The sequence below is a fragment of the Lathamus discolor genome, chromosome 1 (genome assembly GCF_037157495.1).
Source record: "Lathamus discolor isolate bLatDis1 chromosome 1, bLatDis1.hap1, whole genome shotgun sequence".
NCBI lineage: Eukaryota > Metazoa > Chordata > Aves > Psittaciformes > Psittacidae > Lathamus > Lathamus discolor.
Window position 1 is genome coordinate 124,884,626 of NC_088884.1, and position 15,002 is coordinate 124,899,627.

General features: G+C 41.3%; 2 protein-coding genes across 2 annotated transcripts in view; one reads left to right on the plus strand and one right to left on the minus strand.

Moving 5' to 3' along the window:
* Positions 1 to 660: 660 nt before the first annotated feature.
* Positions 661 to 10,262, plus strand: LOC136021702 (uncharacterized). Its single transcript, XM_065694206.1, has 8 exons — positions 661 to 1,474; positions 2,842 to 2,928; positions 3,152 to 3,385; positions 5,158 to 5,180; positions 6,042 to 6,187; positions 7,100 to 7,200; positions 7,386 to 7,487; positions 8,401 to 10,262. Exons 1-8 carry the CDS (start codon positions 938 to 940, stop codon positions 10,171 to 10,173), a joined length of 3,003 nt encoding a protein of 1,000 aa, XP_065550278.1. The 5' UTR covers positions 661 to 937; the 3' UTR covers positions 10,174 to 10,262.
* Positions 10,263 to 13,126: 2,864 nt separating this feature from the next.
* LOC136021667 (probable ATP-dependent RNA helicase DDX60) overlaps positions 13,127 to 15,002 on the minus strand; it is a 58,557-nt gene continuing 56,681 nt past the window's right edge. The window contains exons 43-44 of the mRNA XM_065694138.1: positions 13,918 to 13,980; positions 13,127 to 13,822 (exon numbers count right to left, since the gene is read on the minus strand). Coding sequence (XP_065550210.1) covers positions 13,720 to 13,822; positions 13,918 to 13,980 — 166 coding nt within the window. The 3' untranslated portion in view covers positions 13,127 to 13,719. The remainder of the gene's footprint in view (positions 13,823 to 13,917; positions 13,981 to 15,002) is intronic.

The following is a 15,002-nucleotide window of genomic DNA, read 5'->3' on the forward strand; positions in this document are numbered from 1 at the left end:
GAAACTGTTTATAATGAGGGTTCTGAGACACTGGAATAGGTTCCCCAGTAGTGGAAGATGTGGATGCTCCATTATCAGAAGTGTTCAAGGTCTGATGGGTGTCTGAAAAACCTTATCTAATGAAAGATGCGCCTGCCCACGACTAGGGAGTTAAGGTGATATTTGAAGGTCCCTTCCAACCAACACCCTTCGATGAGTTTGTAAATCTATGCCAAGGTCTCAGCAATAACAACGCCCCAAGCTTAAATTACACTGCGATTTTGCAGCTGCAGTTGGAGGTAGTTAACACCAGCCGTACCTCAGCGCTGTGAAGCTACTTGGCTCTAGCTCTGCGCACTCGCACATCTCTCAGCCACCCCTGCCGCGCTTCCACAGAGCGAAGCCAAAGGAAGCCTCACCGCGCTGGGGGACGACCTCCGCGCAGCGCCGGCCACAACATGGCGGCAGGGGCGCCGGGGCGCGGCACGCGGCCCTCACGCACCGGGCAGGAGGCGGGACCCCGCACTCCCCGCCCCGCCCGGGGCAGCGGTCACACAGGGACGGCCCCGCGCCCGCCCCCGTGGCGCCTCACGGCCCCGGCTGCCCGGACTGGACAGCAGCGGTGTCAATCTCGCCTTTCCCCCAATCGCCAGCGCGCCTCTCCTTGCCCCCGTCCCCGCGGCCGGGTTCCACTTCCCGGAAAGTTGGCGGTTGGAAGCGGCGGTTGCGGCCGGGCGCTGGACGGGTACCGGGTTCCCTCGCCGGGCCCCGCCGCCTCCCGGCGGGGCCGCTAGTTGCTGCCACGCTGGAGGCGGCGGGACGGCGCGACGAGCCGGGGGCAGCCTGCGAGCCGGGCCCGCCGCAGCGGGGCGAGCCGCGACCGCCCAGTCGGGCCGCCCGCGAGCCCGGGCAGCAGGAGTGGCGGCCCCGTTCTCGGCCGCCCACCTACTTGTTGCAGATGGAGGCCAGCCTGACGTGCGCCGTGTGCCTGTCTCTCTTCGATGAGCCGGTGACGCTGCCCCTTTGCTCGCACAACTTCTGCCGGGACTGCGTACTGGAGTGCCTGGCTTCGGCCGAGGCCGCCCGCCTGCAGCAGCAGCGGGGCCAGGGGCAGTCCCGCCACTCCCGGGTGGGTTCGGGCGCCGGCGGCGACGTGGCCGGGGCCCGGGTGTCGTGCCCGCTGTGCAGGAAGCTGTGCCCGCTGCCCCGGGGCGGCGCCGCCGCGCTGCCTGTCAACACCACCCTGGCGGAGTTGGTCAGGCTCTACCGATCCGGCACGGTCGGGACCGCCAAGGCCGAAGAGGCAGAGCAGGGGCCGGGGTCTCCACTCTCCTTGCAGGCCCTCGGGGGAACCTGCCCGAAGCATCCGGGACGGCTGGTGCAGCTCTACTGCCGGATGTGCCGCCAGGCGGGGTGCGGGCTGTGCGTCTCTAAGGAGCACCAAGGCATCTTCCACTCCGTCAACCTCATCGACGCTGTGTACCAGGAAGAAAAAGTAAGCGCGGCGCTTCCTCTCCGAGGTTGGGCTCTCCTACGGGGTATCCTTCCTTGCCCGAGGTGCTTTTACTCAGAAATGCGGGGAAAAACGCTGTGTAGTGGGCAGGCGGGAGGCAGCGAGGAGGGGTTGTGCCTCGTTGAACCAGGTGGTCGGATTTGCTTGCGGAGTACCGGGGTGTGCAGTCAGACCTCATCCACCACCTACGGGGGACCAGGCGATTTTACAGCGCCAACAGATCTGAATCCAACTTTAAAAGTATCTGAAAAGTGGGGGGGGGGGGGGCGGGGGAGAATGAAGGAGGGAGTGCCTTGTTTTAATATACAGACCTGCATTCTTTGCTGATAAAACACACCGATGCCGAGAGTTTATTGCGTGTCCAGATCCAGTTTTTCCAAGTTCAGAACAAAAGCCCCACCCACAGATACTTTGTTTGTAGGCTGTCTAAGCTGGCGCAGGTAATTTGGGTCACAGATAATTATATGTTTAGAAACAGATGGGTTAGGTAAGTAATAATAAATGTAAAACCAAAATGCAATCCTGTGTGAATGAATGAAGAAAGCAACTGCCTTGCCTAATGTTTGGTTGGCTGATTGTAGTGACAAGTGGTTGTGCTTTTTGCCAAAATTGGGTAGAATTTGATTTTTGTGCCCTATGCAAATGGGGTGCAGGGTGGCGAGGTGTGCATCAGTTCTGCTATGTAGTAGTGGCAGCTGCTGCATGAAGGGTATAGGTGTAAAGGTTTAAGTCTGCTACTGACTATTCCTTAAGCCAAGAGCTGCTTTTGCACTGATTTCTTTCCTGCCTCTCCAGTCACCAAATACACTTCACTCTGGAAACCCAGGGAAAATAGTCTTTGCACTAGGCGTCTTACCTAAATCTTAATGACACTGTAGTGAGGTAAAGGAAGAAATCACAGTGATAATCTTAGTTCAAAACCAGACAATAACTGGGTTATGCACAGCTTTCTGTTTTATCAGCATGAAGCATAAAAACTTGTGAATGTCGTGTAGTTGCTTGTCAAACTGGAATAACAGTGTTAAAACTTACTTTGAGATAGATACATGTGTGAGGGGAGAGGTGGAAAACAAAGGCTGAGGGAACCAATGTTTTAACTATAAAGTAACCCTGTAGCATGTCTAGCAATATGTATTGTAGGTGAGCATTACTTGGAGAGAGAAATAGCCAAAGAAAGTTTGTGTACTGAACCAGGAAAGCACTAAATGCTATTAAGAGATGTTTTGAATCACAGGCTTTCTTTAATGTGTTGTACAGAGCATGCCATGATACGATTGTAGATAACCACTGAGATGTATTTACTTTATGGAGTAGATAAAGCAATGATAAGCGTTTCAATTGTCTTGCAGTTAACCTTCTTCAGCAGTCTGAAAAAAATGAGAACAATAAATGAGAAGCTGACGAATGAAATCTCAAATCAACTGAATGATATGGATGTGAGTTACAGATGCTGGATATTATATAGATGTGTGTGTCTTTGTTTCTTTTCTCATGGTAGGTTAATCACAACATGGAGCATACTGATGCATCTTTGTGGCATAAATGTGCTCTGAGCTTCCTCAGGGAAGTGACTCCTAGTGACTCCTCCTCCTGACTAGGGAAGTGACTGAAGACATTATTACTGTGTTTTCATCTGATTTTACGTTCTGATGCTTCTAGATGGTGCTGAACAAGGATGCTGACATGATTGCACTGGAATTTGAAGAAATCTTCAAGACTCTGGAAATGAAGAAACGGCAATTGCTAGAAGATGTTGAAAATCAGAGAAGTAAAAAAGAGAAGGAATTTGCGATCTGGAAGAAAATGAAGGAAACTCACAAGAAGACCACTGAAAATTTTCTGAAGGATTGTGAAGAGCTTGTCCATGAGTGTGATCCTCAGCGTTTCCTAGAGGTGATGGCCTTTTTCTTATTATTTAATATCAATTGTATAATGAACCTCAGATATAGCCTCCTGTATTGTAGGTTATGATTATGAAAATTACTGGATCAGGGAAAACAAATTCAGCAAACGAATAATGCAGACTAAAATTATTTAACACTACATATTTTTTATAACAGTGCTTTTCATTTTTGAAAAGTTGAAAAAGCTTTCTTTGCAGCTTATATTTAGTGAGTTCAGTAGACATTTAGGCTCTTCACTGAAAACTACTTAAATTGACTGTAAAGCTGCTGCTGTAACACTTGCTATATTATATTAGCAGCTGTGAAAGTTTTGATGCAGGTAGGGAGTAGTTTTATAGGATGCCTTCAGAATTCTCCCATTTATTTGCTTTTTAATATTTATTTTCAAGTGCTTCGTTTATTAAGCACTACTGTTGCATCTTCGAACTTTTAAGACACTAAAAATGCTGTTTGGGGAAAGATTGGCAGATTTGGCAACTTGTCAGTGCTGCACAGCAGGGTACCATGTTGGGATACCCAAACAAAGGCAATTATATTGATTCTAAAACCTGTGAACTTTGCACAAATGTGTGCAGTGGAGATAACTCAGTCTGTTTTAGGCTAGCTTGGGTACTTCTGACATACACTGTATTATGTAGTATACATGCTTCTGTATAAGTGACCCTGAAAGTCTCCCTCATAGTGTTCAAGGGAACTGCAGAGAAAAACCCCCATGCAGTCTGATTTAGAGATGAATGCTAGAGGAACGCAAGACACAAGCTTTATCTTCACTGTTACCTAAGCTAGCAGACATCTTTTCATAATGTTTTATGCCGAACACTGGCTGCAGTTGTACAGAGTTTAAGCAGATGGTAGATATGGAGCAAAATACTTTAATAGCTACAGAATTTTGTGTTCAGTTTCAGGGCTTGTGCTTTCCTAAGAAATCACAGCATATTTTTTCCTGTAGTGGGTCTTTTTGCTGCTTTCAGATAAATGAGAAGCTAAGAAAGTACTTAGTTTGCTCAAGATTCTGGTAACAACTTATTGAGGAAAATTTCACTTTTACCCAAAGTAAAAGCTACTTCCACTTTTGGAAGGAATATTCTGACTCCAGTGAGTAGTATGCTTTAAATTCACTACTTTCTACCTACCCCCTATAACAGCACACAACTCACTGAGGTGGGGTTTTGTTATTTAAGAATTAGTACAGTGAGATCACCAGGATTTTAGGGGGAAGCAGTCTATAATCCACTCGGTTTTGTACTCTTCATTGCCCATTCTTTGGGAAGTGTCATTTGACTACAATGCAGTGCACTTCATACTGCCCTTATCTGGCTGATTTCAAACTAAAAGACAGTTTTTGTTTTTTTTTCAAATCTTGGTGTGACAGTGCCATGAGAGCAGGTAGCAGATGCTTCCCTCACCAAGAAATACAAAGTAGTCTTTCATTTGAATGAATTCACAAATACCTGAGTATCCAAAATGAACGAGAACCATACGGGTCATGACTCATTATTTGAGTACCTTCATTTGGCTCTGAAGGAGTGCTTTTTGTCTTTAACACAAAATATTACAAAGTACATCACTGACCCAGACACACTTTTATTTTTGCATTTGGAGGCTTTCTTTTTTCCTCTTAAATGTTAACAGGTTTATTTTCTATAGTTCTGTGAAATGGAAATACAAGTTCAGTCTCTGAAGTATTTTGATAAAGCAATAATCTTTTGAGAGCTCGAGGAAAATTAATTCGTATCTTACAAATTCTCATTTTATTTATAGGTGGCCTGTGGCTTGAATGCAAGGTATATATATTTTTTTTCATGCTTTGTTAGTTTTAACATTAATAACTAAGAAAATAGTTACTTTGGATATGGTCAGATATAATGACTTAAAATGAAAGTAATATTTAGTAATTAAGACATTATAATGCTTTCAGATTTTTGGATGCTTAGTATTGCAAAGTTTAGGAAATGTGTCAAGAATTTTAGTGATGTGCTATCTAGGATTAGAGATAATCTTTTGAACTGCATCCTGCAAAAAACTGAGTCTAGGAATTCATTATACACAGTGACTGAATATTTTTTAGGTATCTTATTTAAACTCAGGAACACTGAAGCATCCCTGCAGATTTAACCAAAATCCTCGAGTTTAAGAGCATGTATGGAGATCCTGCAGTGTATTCATTTTTGTCTGCAGTGCAAATACCCTGTATATTTCTTCCTAAAGACTCTTAATTACATTTCTTATGACTTTTTAAGCAGAGTTTAAGAAAGAATATTGGAAAAAGGAGTTCTTTAAAATATGTTGTGATTCAGACTAACATTAGCAATGACTCCTGAAGAAAGAGTATAATTTGGATTCGGGTATAGCATGCTAAGAAAAACAGGTGGAGGGAGTGTTAATCTCTGCTTAGCTTGAGGCACTACATCTTGCAACTTTGATTGTGTATGAAACCTAATTCAAGTGAGTTGTCAGATAGTAAGTTTTAAGAAAAAAGATCTAGGAAACTGGACACTTCATTGAAAACTTTTCCTGATTTCTTCTCCCCCTTTGTGATTTCCTTTAAAAATAGTTCTTTTATTAGGCAGGTGTAATTTAGTTGTTGGCATGTGAACCTTAAGAAAAGTGTTTAAGTTCTGTGTTGGTTTTTCTTTCTTTTCCAGAATGAAAACTCAGCTTGATCTGATGAATATAGCATCCAGCTATGAAAAAACACCAGAATGTACTCAAAAGAAGATGGATATCAAACCTGTGGTTAATAAAATCTTGGCTTTGAAGTTAATGCCTGTTAACGAAGGCACTGATAAAGGTAGGGGAGAAGGACCTAATACAGGACAAGATTTGGGAAGTCATCATAGCAGCCTTCCAGGATCTGGAGGGGGCCTATAAGGATGCTGAGGAGGGACCCTTCATTAGGGACTATAGTGACAGGACAAGGGGTAACAGGTTCGAACATAAACAGGGGAAGTTCAGATTGCATATAAGGAAGAAGTTCTTTACTGTAAGGGTGGTGAGGCACTGGAATGGGTTGCCCAAGGAAGTTGTGAATGCTCCATCCCTGGCAGTGTTCAAGGCCAGGTTGGACAGAGCCTTGGATGACATGGCTTAGTGTGAGGTGTCCCTGTCCATGGCAGGGGGGTTGGAACTAAATGATCTTAAGGTCTTTTCCCACCCTAACTATTCTATGATAGGAACCTGCAACTTGTGGAGCCAATTGCTAATAAACCGTCTGCATGGCAAAAGCGTGGAAGTTGTTAAAAAAGCACCTGAGCAAATTAATGGATGATAAATTAATCAAGGGCTTTTCAATATGTTTTATGAATGTGCTTTCTCTAGAAAGTCCCTAAGTTACATTTTTGGAACCTGAGCGAAGTATCATAATTATGTTATATAACCAGTGTTGCCCCTGTAAGGAATGTGTTGCTAAACTGATGGACATCTGTTGTAGTGTAATTTGATGTTAACTATGTCCTGATTAAATGCTTTTACCTCATAGGAGAAAACAATAGGTTTTGTATCGGGGCACACATCCCTTGGTATTTAGAATGCCTTACGCAGGCCTCTGGCTTTATATCAGAAGTTTGACAAGTACTGAGGTCTCACTTCATGCAATGTACTTTTAGTACTTCTTAATTGGAATCTGTGTTTTAGATGCACAGGAACCTTTCCATATTTTCTATGCTTAATATGCTCTCCATCACTTTTCTTTTCTTTGTACTAGATCTACCTTCTAGGGGAAATGAGGACTCAACAGAAAAGACTCTAGTTAAAAATAACATAAAGCAATGGCAGGACCAGAAGAACACACCCAACATGTTTCTTGTAAGTTATTGACTATGGGGCTACAAGAGTGTACTAATTTGTCAGAGCCTTGGGCAATATCGTCTAGGGTGAGGCATCCCTAGCCATGGCAAGGGGGTTGGAACTAGGTCATCTTAAGGTCCTTCCCAACCCCAGCCATTCTATGATTCTATGAATTCTAATGTCTGCTGCAAAACACCTTTCAGCCTGTAGCAGGACAGGAGGAAGCACTGGCAGATGGCAGCAGGATTTGTACTCGCCTAATGTCGGTATCGGAAACGTCCACGTCTCAAAACATGAGTCATGAGGTACGATTGAACATCTGTCATAAATACGGCCAAGTTGCTATTTGTTACAACACAACTTATATATGTTTGTCTAGCCATTTTCAGTTTGTAGAAAGAGGAAGTCATCTGCCTGTGTTCTATTTTCTGAAGATAATAGAATTCATTCTTCTATGAGTACCTAACTTCCTACTAATTTGAAATGAAACTGAATCCAGTTTCTTTTGGTTTCGTTTCCAATGATCTAGTTGTACAACTGCATTTTTTTCACTTAGCAGTTCCATGTGGTGTCTGAGTGAATTTTTGTCTGTACAGAGTGATTCTAGTTACAGCTGGTAGAGCTTGGCTGGCAGTGCATCAGAAGATGCTTGTTCCAAGAACACCAGTGGCAGGTGATTAAATGGGAAAGTTGCTTTGGTCCTTTAAAGACAGAATTATTTTTCTTTTGCATCTCTTTTCTGTGCTCCTTGAGAGTTCCAGTTATATACTTATTGTATCTAGGGGGAAGAAAACCCACAGACCCCCACCCAAAAAAACACCACCACAAAGACGCCAAAAACCTGCCAAACACCACAAACCCAAAACACCACCTACATTGTTTCTGGTGGTTATTTTTCATGGCAATTTGAGAATGTGTCAATGTCTAAGGTGGTAATTTTTAGCTATTTTTTGTTTTGTTGGTGACTAAATACAGTTTTCTGTAGTCTTCTGTTTCAAAACTACTTTCATCATGGTTCCATGTGCATCTTTTTCAGTTGTTTTAAAATAAGGTTTTCCCATCCTGACTCATGCTCTGTTGCCTTCCAGCAGCAATGGAAATATACATCATAGGTGCTATAGAAATATGAAAACTTTTTTTCAGGCTTATGTGAGTTTTACAATGCCTGAATCCACAAATGCCTTTCTTACTTAATGGGATTCTTTGCTGTGATTGTAGGAGTTACGTTACAAATTCTATATGGAACATCAGAAGCTCACCAGTGAGGTCAAGGCACAAACTCTATCTGGAAATAGGAAGTGTAAATTTGGAGGCGCTGGGGCTTTGAAGGCTAGGTCCTCAGGAACTCTTTTTGCATCTTCATCTCCCAAAGCAAATAGGCCAGATAAAGTGAAAATTGGAATCCTGCAAAGAGCAGATGGTTTTGAGAAAAGCTTTTCTGGAGCCAGTCATCACAGCATCCCATCCACAAATATGAACTCTTCTGAAACAAATGGTGACTTAAAATTATTTCTTGAGAGAAGCTCCCAGGAAGCAGCCGCTCCAGCCTTAGAAAACTCTGAAGACTTAGGACCTGAAGAAAAATTGCCAATGCAGGAATCAACGGTTACTGTTTCCAATGAAATAGACGCAAATTCTAGCACTTCATTTGACTTAAACCCAGCAGCATCAGCAGCTGTTACTGTTTCAAAGTCAGAATGTCTAGATGTTTCTGCAGAGGGACCTTCTACTTCACCTTTTACTTTTGGTGCATGTAACAACTCAGTACCCACATTTACTAAAGATGCAGGTACATTTTCCTTTAAAATCAAAGACACAAAATATGTTTTCCCTCAGTTTTACCCTGGAAAATGTGATCATGCAGATAAAACCAACAACCTGGATGAAAGCAAATTTAGAAAGCATCATCCTGTAGCCAGACCCACAGTTTCTGATGGTTCATCCAGTCCTGATTTAGACTCACTAGAAAGCAAGAAGCCAGGTTTTTCATTTCCCTTTGGCAATTCAGTAAAAGGTGGTTCTGCAGGATTAGGAGTCAGCAATTCGTTTAAGGTTTTACCACTATCCCCATTTTTTAGCCAATCTGAGAAGCCATCTGACAAAAATACATCATCTCACGTGAGAGAAATAACACTTTCTGCAAAGGAAACTGCAGGATATGGAACACAGAAACCATCTGTCTCAGGGGAACAAAAAGTCAACACCTCAGAATCTGCCACACCTGTAACTTGTAATACTTCAGAGACCAAGACTGCAGCTGGGGTGAATGTCACCAAGTCTCCCATCCTCCCTACTAACTTTGTATTTTCATTCAAAAATACCGGTTTCTCATTGCCCTCACCAGTGTTTTCATTTGGAAATACTGCCAGAAATACCTCTGGTTCAGTGAGTTCCTCTGTGTTTCTGCCTGGAAATGGTACTGAAGAAGAGAAGATGAAATCGGACAAAACACCTCTGAATGTAGGGAAGCCTGTATCTCCAGAGTGTGCAGAGCCTGCCTCTAGACAGAGTCAATCAAATTGTGAAGATTCACTCTTTCCTATGAACTCATCTAAGAAAACTGAAAGTGCAGGGACACTTCCTGATAGTAGTAATTCTTGTAGTCAGCCTTTGTCTTCAGCCATCCTTCCTGTTAAATATGAGAATGCATCTTCCACCCAACTTCCTACGGCAACAAAACCAGAAACAAAGGTGAAAGAGGAAGAAAGTGAAACGGTTGCTGAAAACAGCTGTTCCTGCCCTAGAAGGGAAGATGAGCCTGAGTCTGTACCATGTCAGAATGCAGCTTGTTCTGGTCTTGGTGCATGCAGTGATCCATCTTCAGGAGGTTCTGTGTTTATGGTAAAAAAGATAGGAGGACTGCCAAGTGACAGCGATTCTGACACTGAACAGCTAGGTCAAACATCTGTCTCTAATGCTGGCAGCGGTGAATCAGAGCATTTTTCTGCTTCTGAAGACAAAATATCCAGTAGAATAAAATCTGAGAAATGACAAGAGTGAAATGGAAGATAGCTGTACTTAAATAGGCTGAAATTAAATAAATGTTCCTTAACACATTAAGAAGTGGGGGATACCTGTCATCTGACAGTCGTTATCAAAGTCTGGCTGTATGTGCTCTATCTTCAGGAATGCAGACCTCCAGAGAAGCGCCACCTGGGTGGGTGGGTGTGGGGTGGGGAGGACAGGGATGGGGGTGGCTCAGGCAGTGTTTTCAATGAAGCCTCAGTGATGAGGAGCAGGGTATTGATGTTTCAGTACAGCAGCATGTGCACTAGGGTTACATTAGTAAGAGAGCACAAACGATATCATTCTTGCCACTGGGAGGGAGGAGGGAAGGAGGAAAGCCACAGGGAGAACAATGGATTTTGAAGGGCATTACTGAAAATTGGTTTGCGTACCTCCCTTTAGCTGTGGGTTTGGGTTTTTTTCCCAATGCTGTATTTAACGTATATTGAAGGTCCAGCTCCTAGTGACATCTCAACAATTTCTCTTAGGCTTTTGAAACTGAAGCACCACATCAGTGGTCTTGTTACACACTGCAGAAGGGTGTCAGCTATACTTTGGAAATGCTGCCTTTATGAAAAGTAGCTGTCGCAAGTAATTTTCACTTGCTTTCGGCAACAGTTTGGGAGTCAGTGGAGAAGATCTTAACTTGCTATTTTGGTGAAAGTGTTAGGAGGATGTAGCTTTTAAACCACAAAAATCTCTTTTTAAAACTTGTGTAATAGGAAAAAAAGGAAAACGGCATTTCTCACTCTATTAATGATCTCACTGAACTTTTAGTCCTTGAAATATGATGCAAAGTAAGAGCAAAAATACCATTTTAATGTTTAATGTCCCTTTAGAGTTTTTCACTGTCAACTAGAAGTTATCTTCGTAACTTTGTAAGAGAAATATTACTTAAGTTTAAATCTTTGTAAGGCTTACCAATATACTTACTATGACAGAATACTTAGAAATACTATTCTTGGGTTAGGAAATGTGTCCTTATTTTAATTCGATTTGCATTAAGTTCTTTGCCTCAGTTTTTGTGTGGCAGAGCATTCCTCTGTTAAAAGTGCTGAAAAATGGTTTCTAGAATTTATAAAACTTACTAATCTTCCTTTTGCATCTGCATTCTAGTAAGGAAGGTGCTGAAAACTCTGTTGTTAGTTTTACTGTTATGTTCATCTCTTTTCATCTCTTAAGTCTTACTGTATGTCAGTTTTTCTGCTACGTATTGCTCTGCTTTTATCTCTGTAGACATTCTTGTCATGTTCTGCATGAGTAGGAGAGAAGTGTTAAAAAGGTATTGCGTTAAATCACTGGAAAACAATGGCTGAGCATGATAATGGCGGAGTGTCATGGATGGAGGTTGATCTCAAAGTGGAACAATTTTAGAGACAGATAAGGCACCTATAAAACTTGTTGCCAGAAGGTTGTAGAAAACAGTTTTCTCGGCTACGGTGACAAAAAAATAATCCTAATGAGTAAGGGTTATTCAGAAACCCTACTGAGTTTCTTAAGACAACATCTTGTCTGTTCATTTCTATTAGTAATGTTTCATGAGAGTTTGGTAAAGTTAACTTTAGAGCAGATACTTCATCTTTTAATGAGAAGACACTGTTACCATAAAGCAAATAGACTATGATAGACTGGTTTTGCGAGCAGAAATTGTTGATATGTGTGTTCAGTACAGTCTTAGGACTGCTTTTCAAACATGGCAAGTTGTTGTCTAAGTGCCTGATAGCTCAGCATTCTGGTTTTCCAGCGCATGTAAATGGTAAGCAGGATGTTTCACTCACTATGGGTCATAGTAATTATAGTCCATCCAGGTAACAGGTAGGTAGAATTACTGATTTTTCTGAACTTTCACAAGTTGATTCCTTGGTCAGTGTAACTTGATCACTTGGTCATCTTTCACTATTGACTCCTTACTAAAAGCTGTAACAGGAGTGAGGTGCTTTCTGTATACATTATTGAAATTGAAACGTTCCGTTGCTAGTGCTTTAAGAGACAGTACAATTTTCAGCATATAAATTAGTACAGCATGACAGCTCTAGTAAGTTTGTTTTTCAGCCAGGATTTCATGCTTACTGGTCAAATAATGGAGAACACAGTAGGACCAATTTCTGACTTTATTCCTTGGTCAATTAATTGTGTCTTATATAAAAAGATTACTCCATTTATTTTTGGGAAACATGAACATGGAAGGTGTAAATGAGGCCAGTTTTACCCTAGTTGTGGAAGATGTATCTGCATATGGCATGACTTGCCAGACAGTAAAGAATAATTTGAGTAAACTTTATTTTCCAGGCAGAGTTAGATCAGTCTTTTTCTACAACTGTGATCCATTTCTGTCATAATTTTGTTTCACACAGTAAAAAAAAAGGAAGAAGTTGAAGTCAGTTGATGGTAGTTAAGCTGCACTACCTGACTACGTACAGGTTTCCCTCCCCCTGTATCTCTTAGTACCATCTTGCGTGTAGTTTAATGCTGCCTAAAGAGATTTCAGGTTACAGACTTCATCAGTGATCATTTGAACACCAGAGGTAATTTGAAGAAATGGAATTCTGAATTGTCCATAATGCACATTTTGCTCATTATCAACAGAGAATAACTTGCATCGTTGTCTTGGTCATCACTATAAATTTGAGCATGACAGTGAGGACTGTTGGCAAAGCCTAATTCTCCAAGGCTACCTGAGCATTAGTATGTATGTAATATTTTTTCAGACTACAAGTACACTAAAATGTAGTGTTCAACTGAAGAGTTTTCAGTAATAATATGAAAATATTGTTGAAAACTATTCTTCCCAGCAAAACCCAAGAGAATAGTTAGGAAATATATTTCACTAAACTCAATCATTTGTATTGCAAGGGACTTTTTGACAAGTATGGTAGAGGTGTCCTGAATCTTTTTGACTCTGAAGGACAGGCTGGGTTAAAAATGAAGCAATTCTAGAGATGGTTGTAACATTTTATTAATCATACTGTGTTGTACTGATATAAAACTCTTTATACTTAAATTTTTGTAGACTAAAACTGCAGACTGGTTTAAAAGTTTTTATAATGATTCATGAAGGTACTACTTTAGAACTTCATAGAAAGCCTGGAATATAATTAAAACAAGCTATTTGATTATAATTGCTGAAGTAATTGCTGAGCATCCTTCACAAATGTGCTGAAAGTTTCCAGTGCTGTCCTACTGAGAGGCTAATCTCACCAGCTGTCAGAACTGTGACATTTGTTGAGCTTGTTTCTGAGAGCTACATTAACATGCATATCACTCCATTGGGAAACAAAAATATGTGCCATTACCTCATTTCTTAACATATGACAAACAGTTATTTAGTCATTATTTATTTAAAATGTCAATGTATAACAGTTCATTTTCTGAAGTAAACATTGTATTACTAGTATTGGATATTACTAAAACTTGATTATAAAACATATTTGATGATTCTGACCTAGTCACTTCCTAACTTAAAAGGCAGCTGATCTGTGTGGTAAGACTATTATGTACTGGTGCTTCCCCCCACACACACCCCTTTTATCTTCAGATAATACACTGCAGTTTCTCTGCATAGATTTCACCCAGTTGTTGAAACGCCAGCAGAACATTGTCATTTGGATCATCACACAGTTCACTCAGTGATATGCTGGGGTTAAAAAAAAAATTAAAAAGAAGTTTAATTTTAAATTGCTTCAAAGATGAAGTATCTATTGTATATTAGAAACCATAAGTTTATCATACCCAATAGACTTAATGATGAGTACGAACTCCTTGAGTGCATAGTAAGCATCTCCTTCATTTAACCTAAAGAAAGAAAACCCAAAATTAGGGTGGATATGCCCGTGCTGTTTCTCCTTTAATAAACCCTGTCATGTACATTGGGTAAGGATGCAGTCAGACACTGACATACTAGTTCCTTAGTATTGTGTTGAAAATAATGGAATCACAGAATGGTTTGGGCTGGAAGGGACCTTAAACATCATCCAGTTCTAACCCCTCTGCCATTGGGGGAACCTTCCACTAGGTCAGCTTGATAGAATCAAGAATGTGATTCTACAATGTCTTCCTAATGTGGCATTAGTGTCAAACTCTGCTACTGTAACCACAACAGTGCATGGAATGGGTACTGTAATTATTCTTAGAAAATGCTTTGAAGAGTTTACAAAATAGGCAGATAATATTATATGCTCCCAACAGCACCCGCAGGGAGCAAGGTGAAGTGGTATTTCATTGCTCATAAATACAAGTTACTGGCTGTGAGCGTGAAAGCAAAATAAAGATAGTTGGGATAGAGTAGCTGGGAGATGGAGCTTGTGGTTGGGAATGGAACAGGTATGCAAATGGCTTCATTAAGAACTGCAAGCTAGAACATTTAAAAAGAGAGGGATTTAATGAATGAGGTTACAGAAGGCTAGTAAGAGTCAAAAACGAAAGCGATCCTCCTGCATCCCTTATGCTCTAGATTTTCCTTAACTGAAATTTTTAATTTCTTTCACATTCTTTTGCCTGTATCTTTTAACACTGAATTCCTCCTTTAATCTGTTTCTGTCTTCCTTATTTGACCAAGTTTTTGACATCTCTCTGCTACTGTGTTACCATCTTCTAAACTACTGCATTGGGCCTGCTCATTTTAGGGACTTTCCTGATCTCTTTTCATAGTGAAAAAAACCTTGATTAAATAAAACTTTCAAAGAGCCTGTGAAAATAACCTGCATCACTGAACTCAAGACTTCCCATTTATGGTACTGTTTTGAATACCCAGCTAATACTTTACAGTTGATACCATTGGACTTCCATGTAATATATGTGTTATTCTCATTAAAATA

Excerpts from the sequence above, each read along its gene's own strand:
- LOC136021702 (XM_065694206.1), top strand. The coding sequence starts at position 938 with ATGGAGGCCAGCCTGACGTGCGCCGTGTGCCTGTCTCTCTTCGATGAG. Across the intron at positions 1,475-2,841 it reads CTGTGTACCAGGAAGAAAAA|TTAACCTTCTTCAGCAGTCT; the intron begins GTAAGCGCGGCG and ends ATTGTCTTGCAG. Across the intron at positions 6,188-7,099 it reads TAACGAAGGCACTGATAAAG|ATCTACCTTCTAGGGGAAAT; the intron begins GTAGGGGAGAAG and ends TCTTTGTACTAG.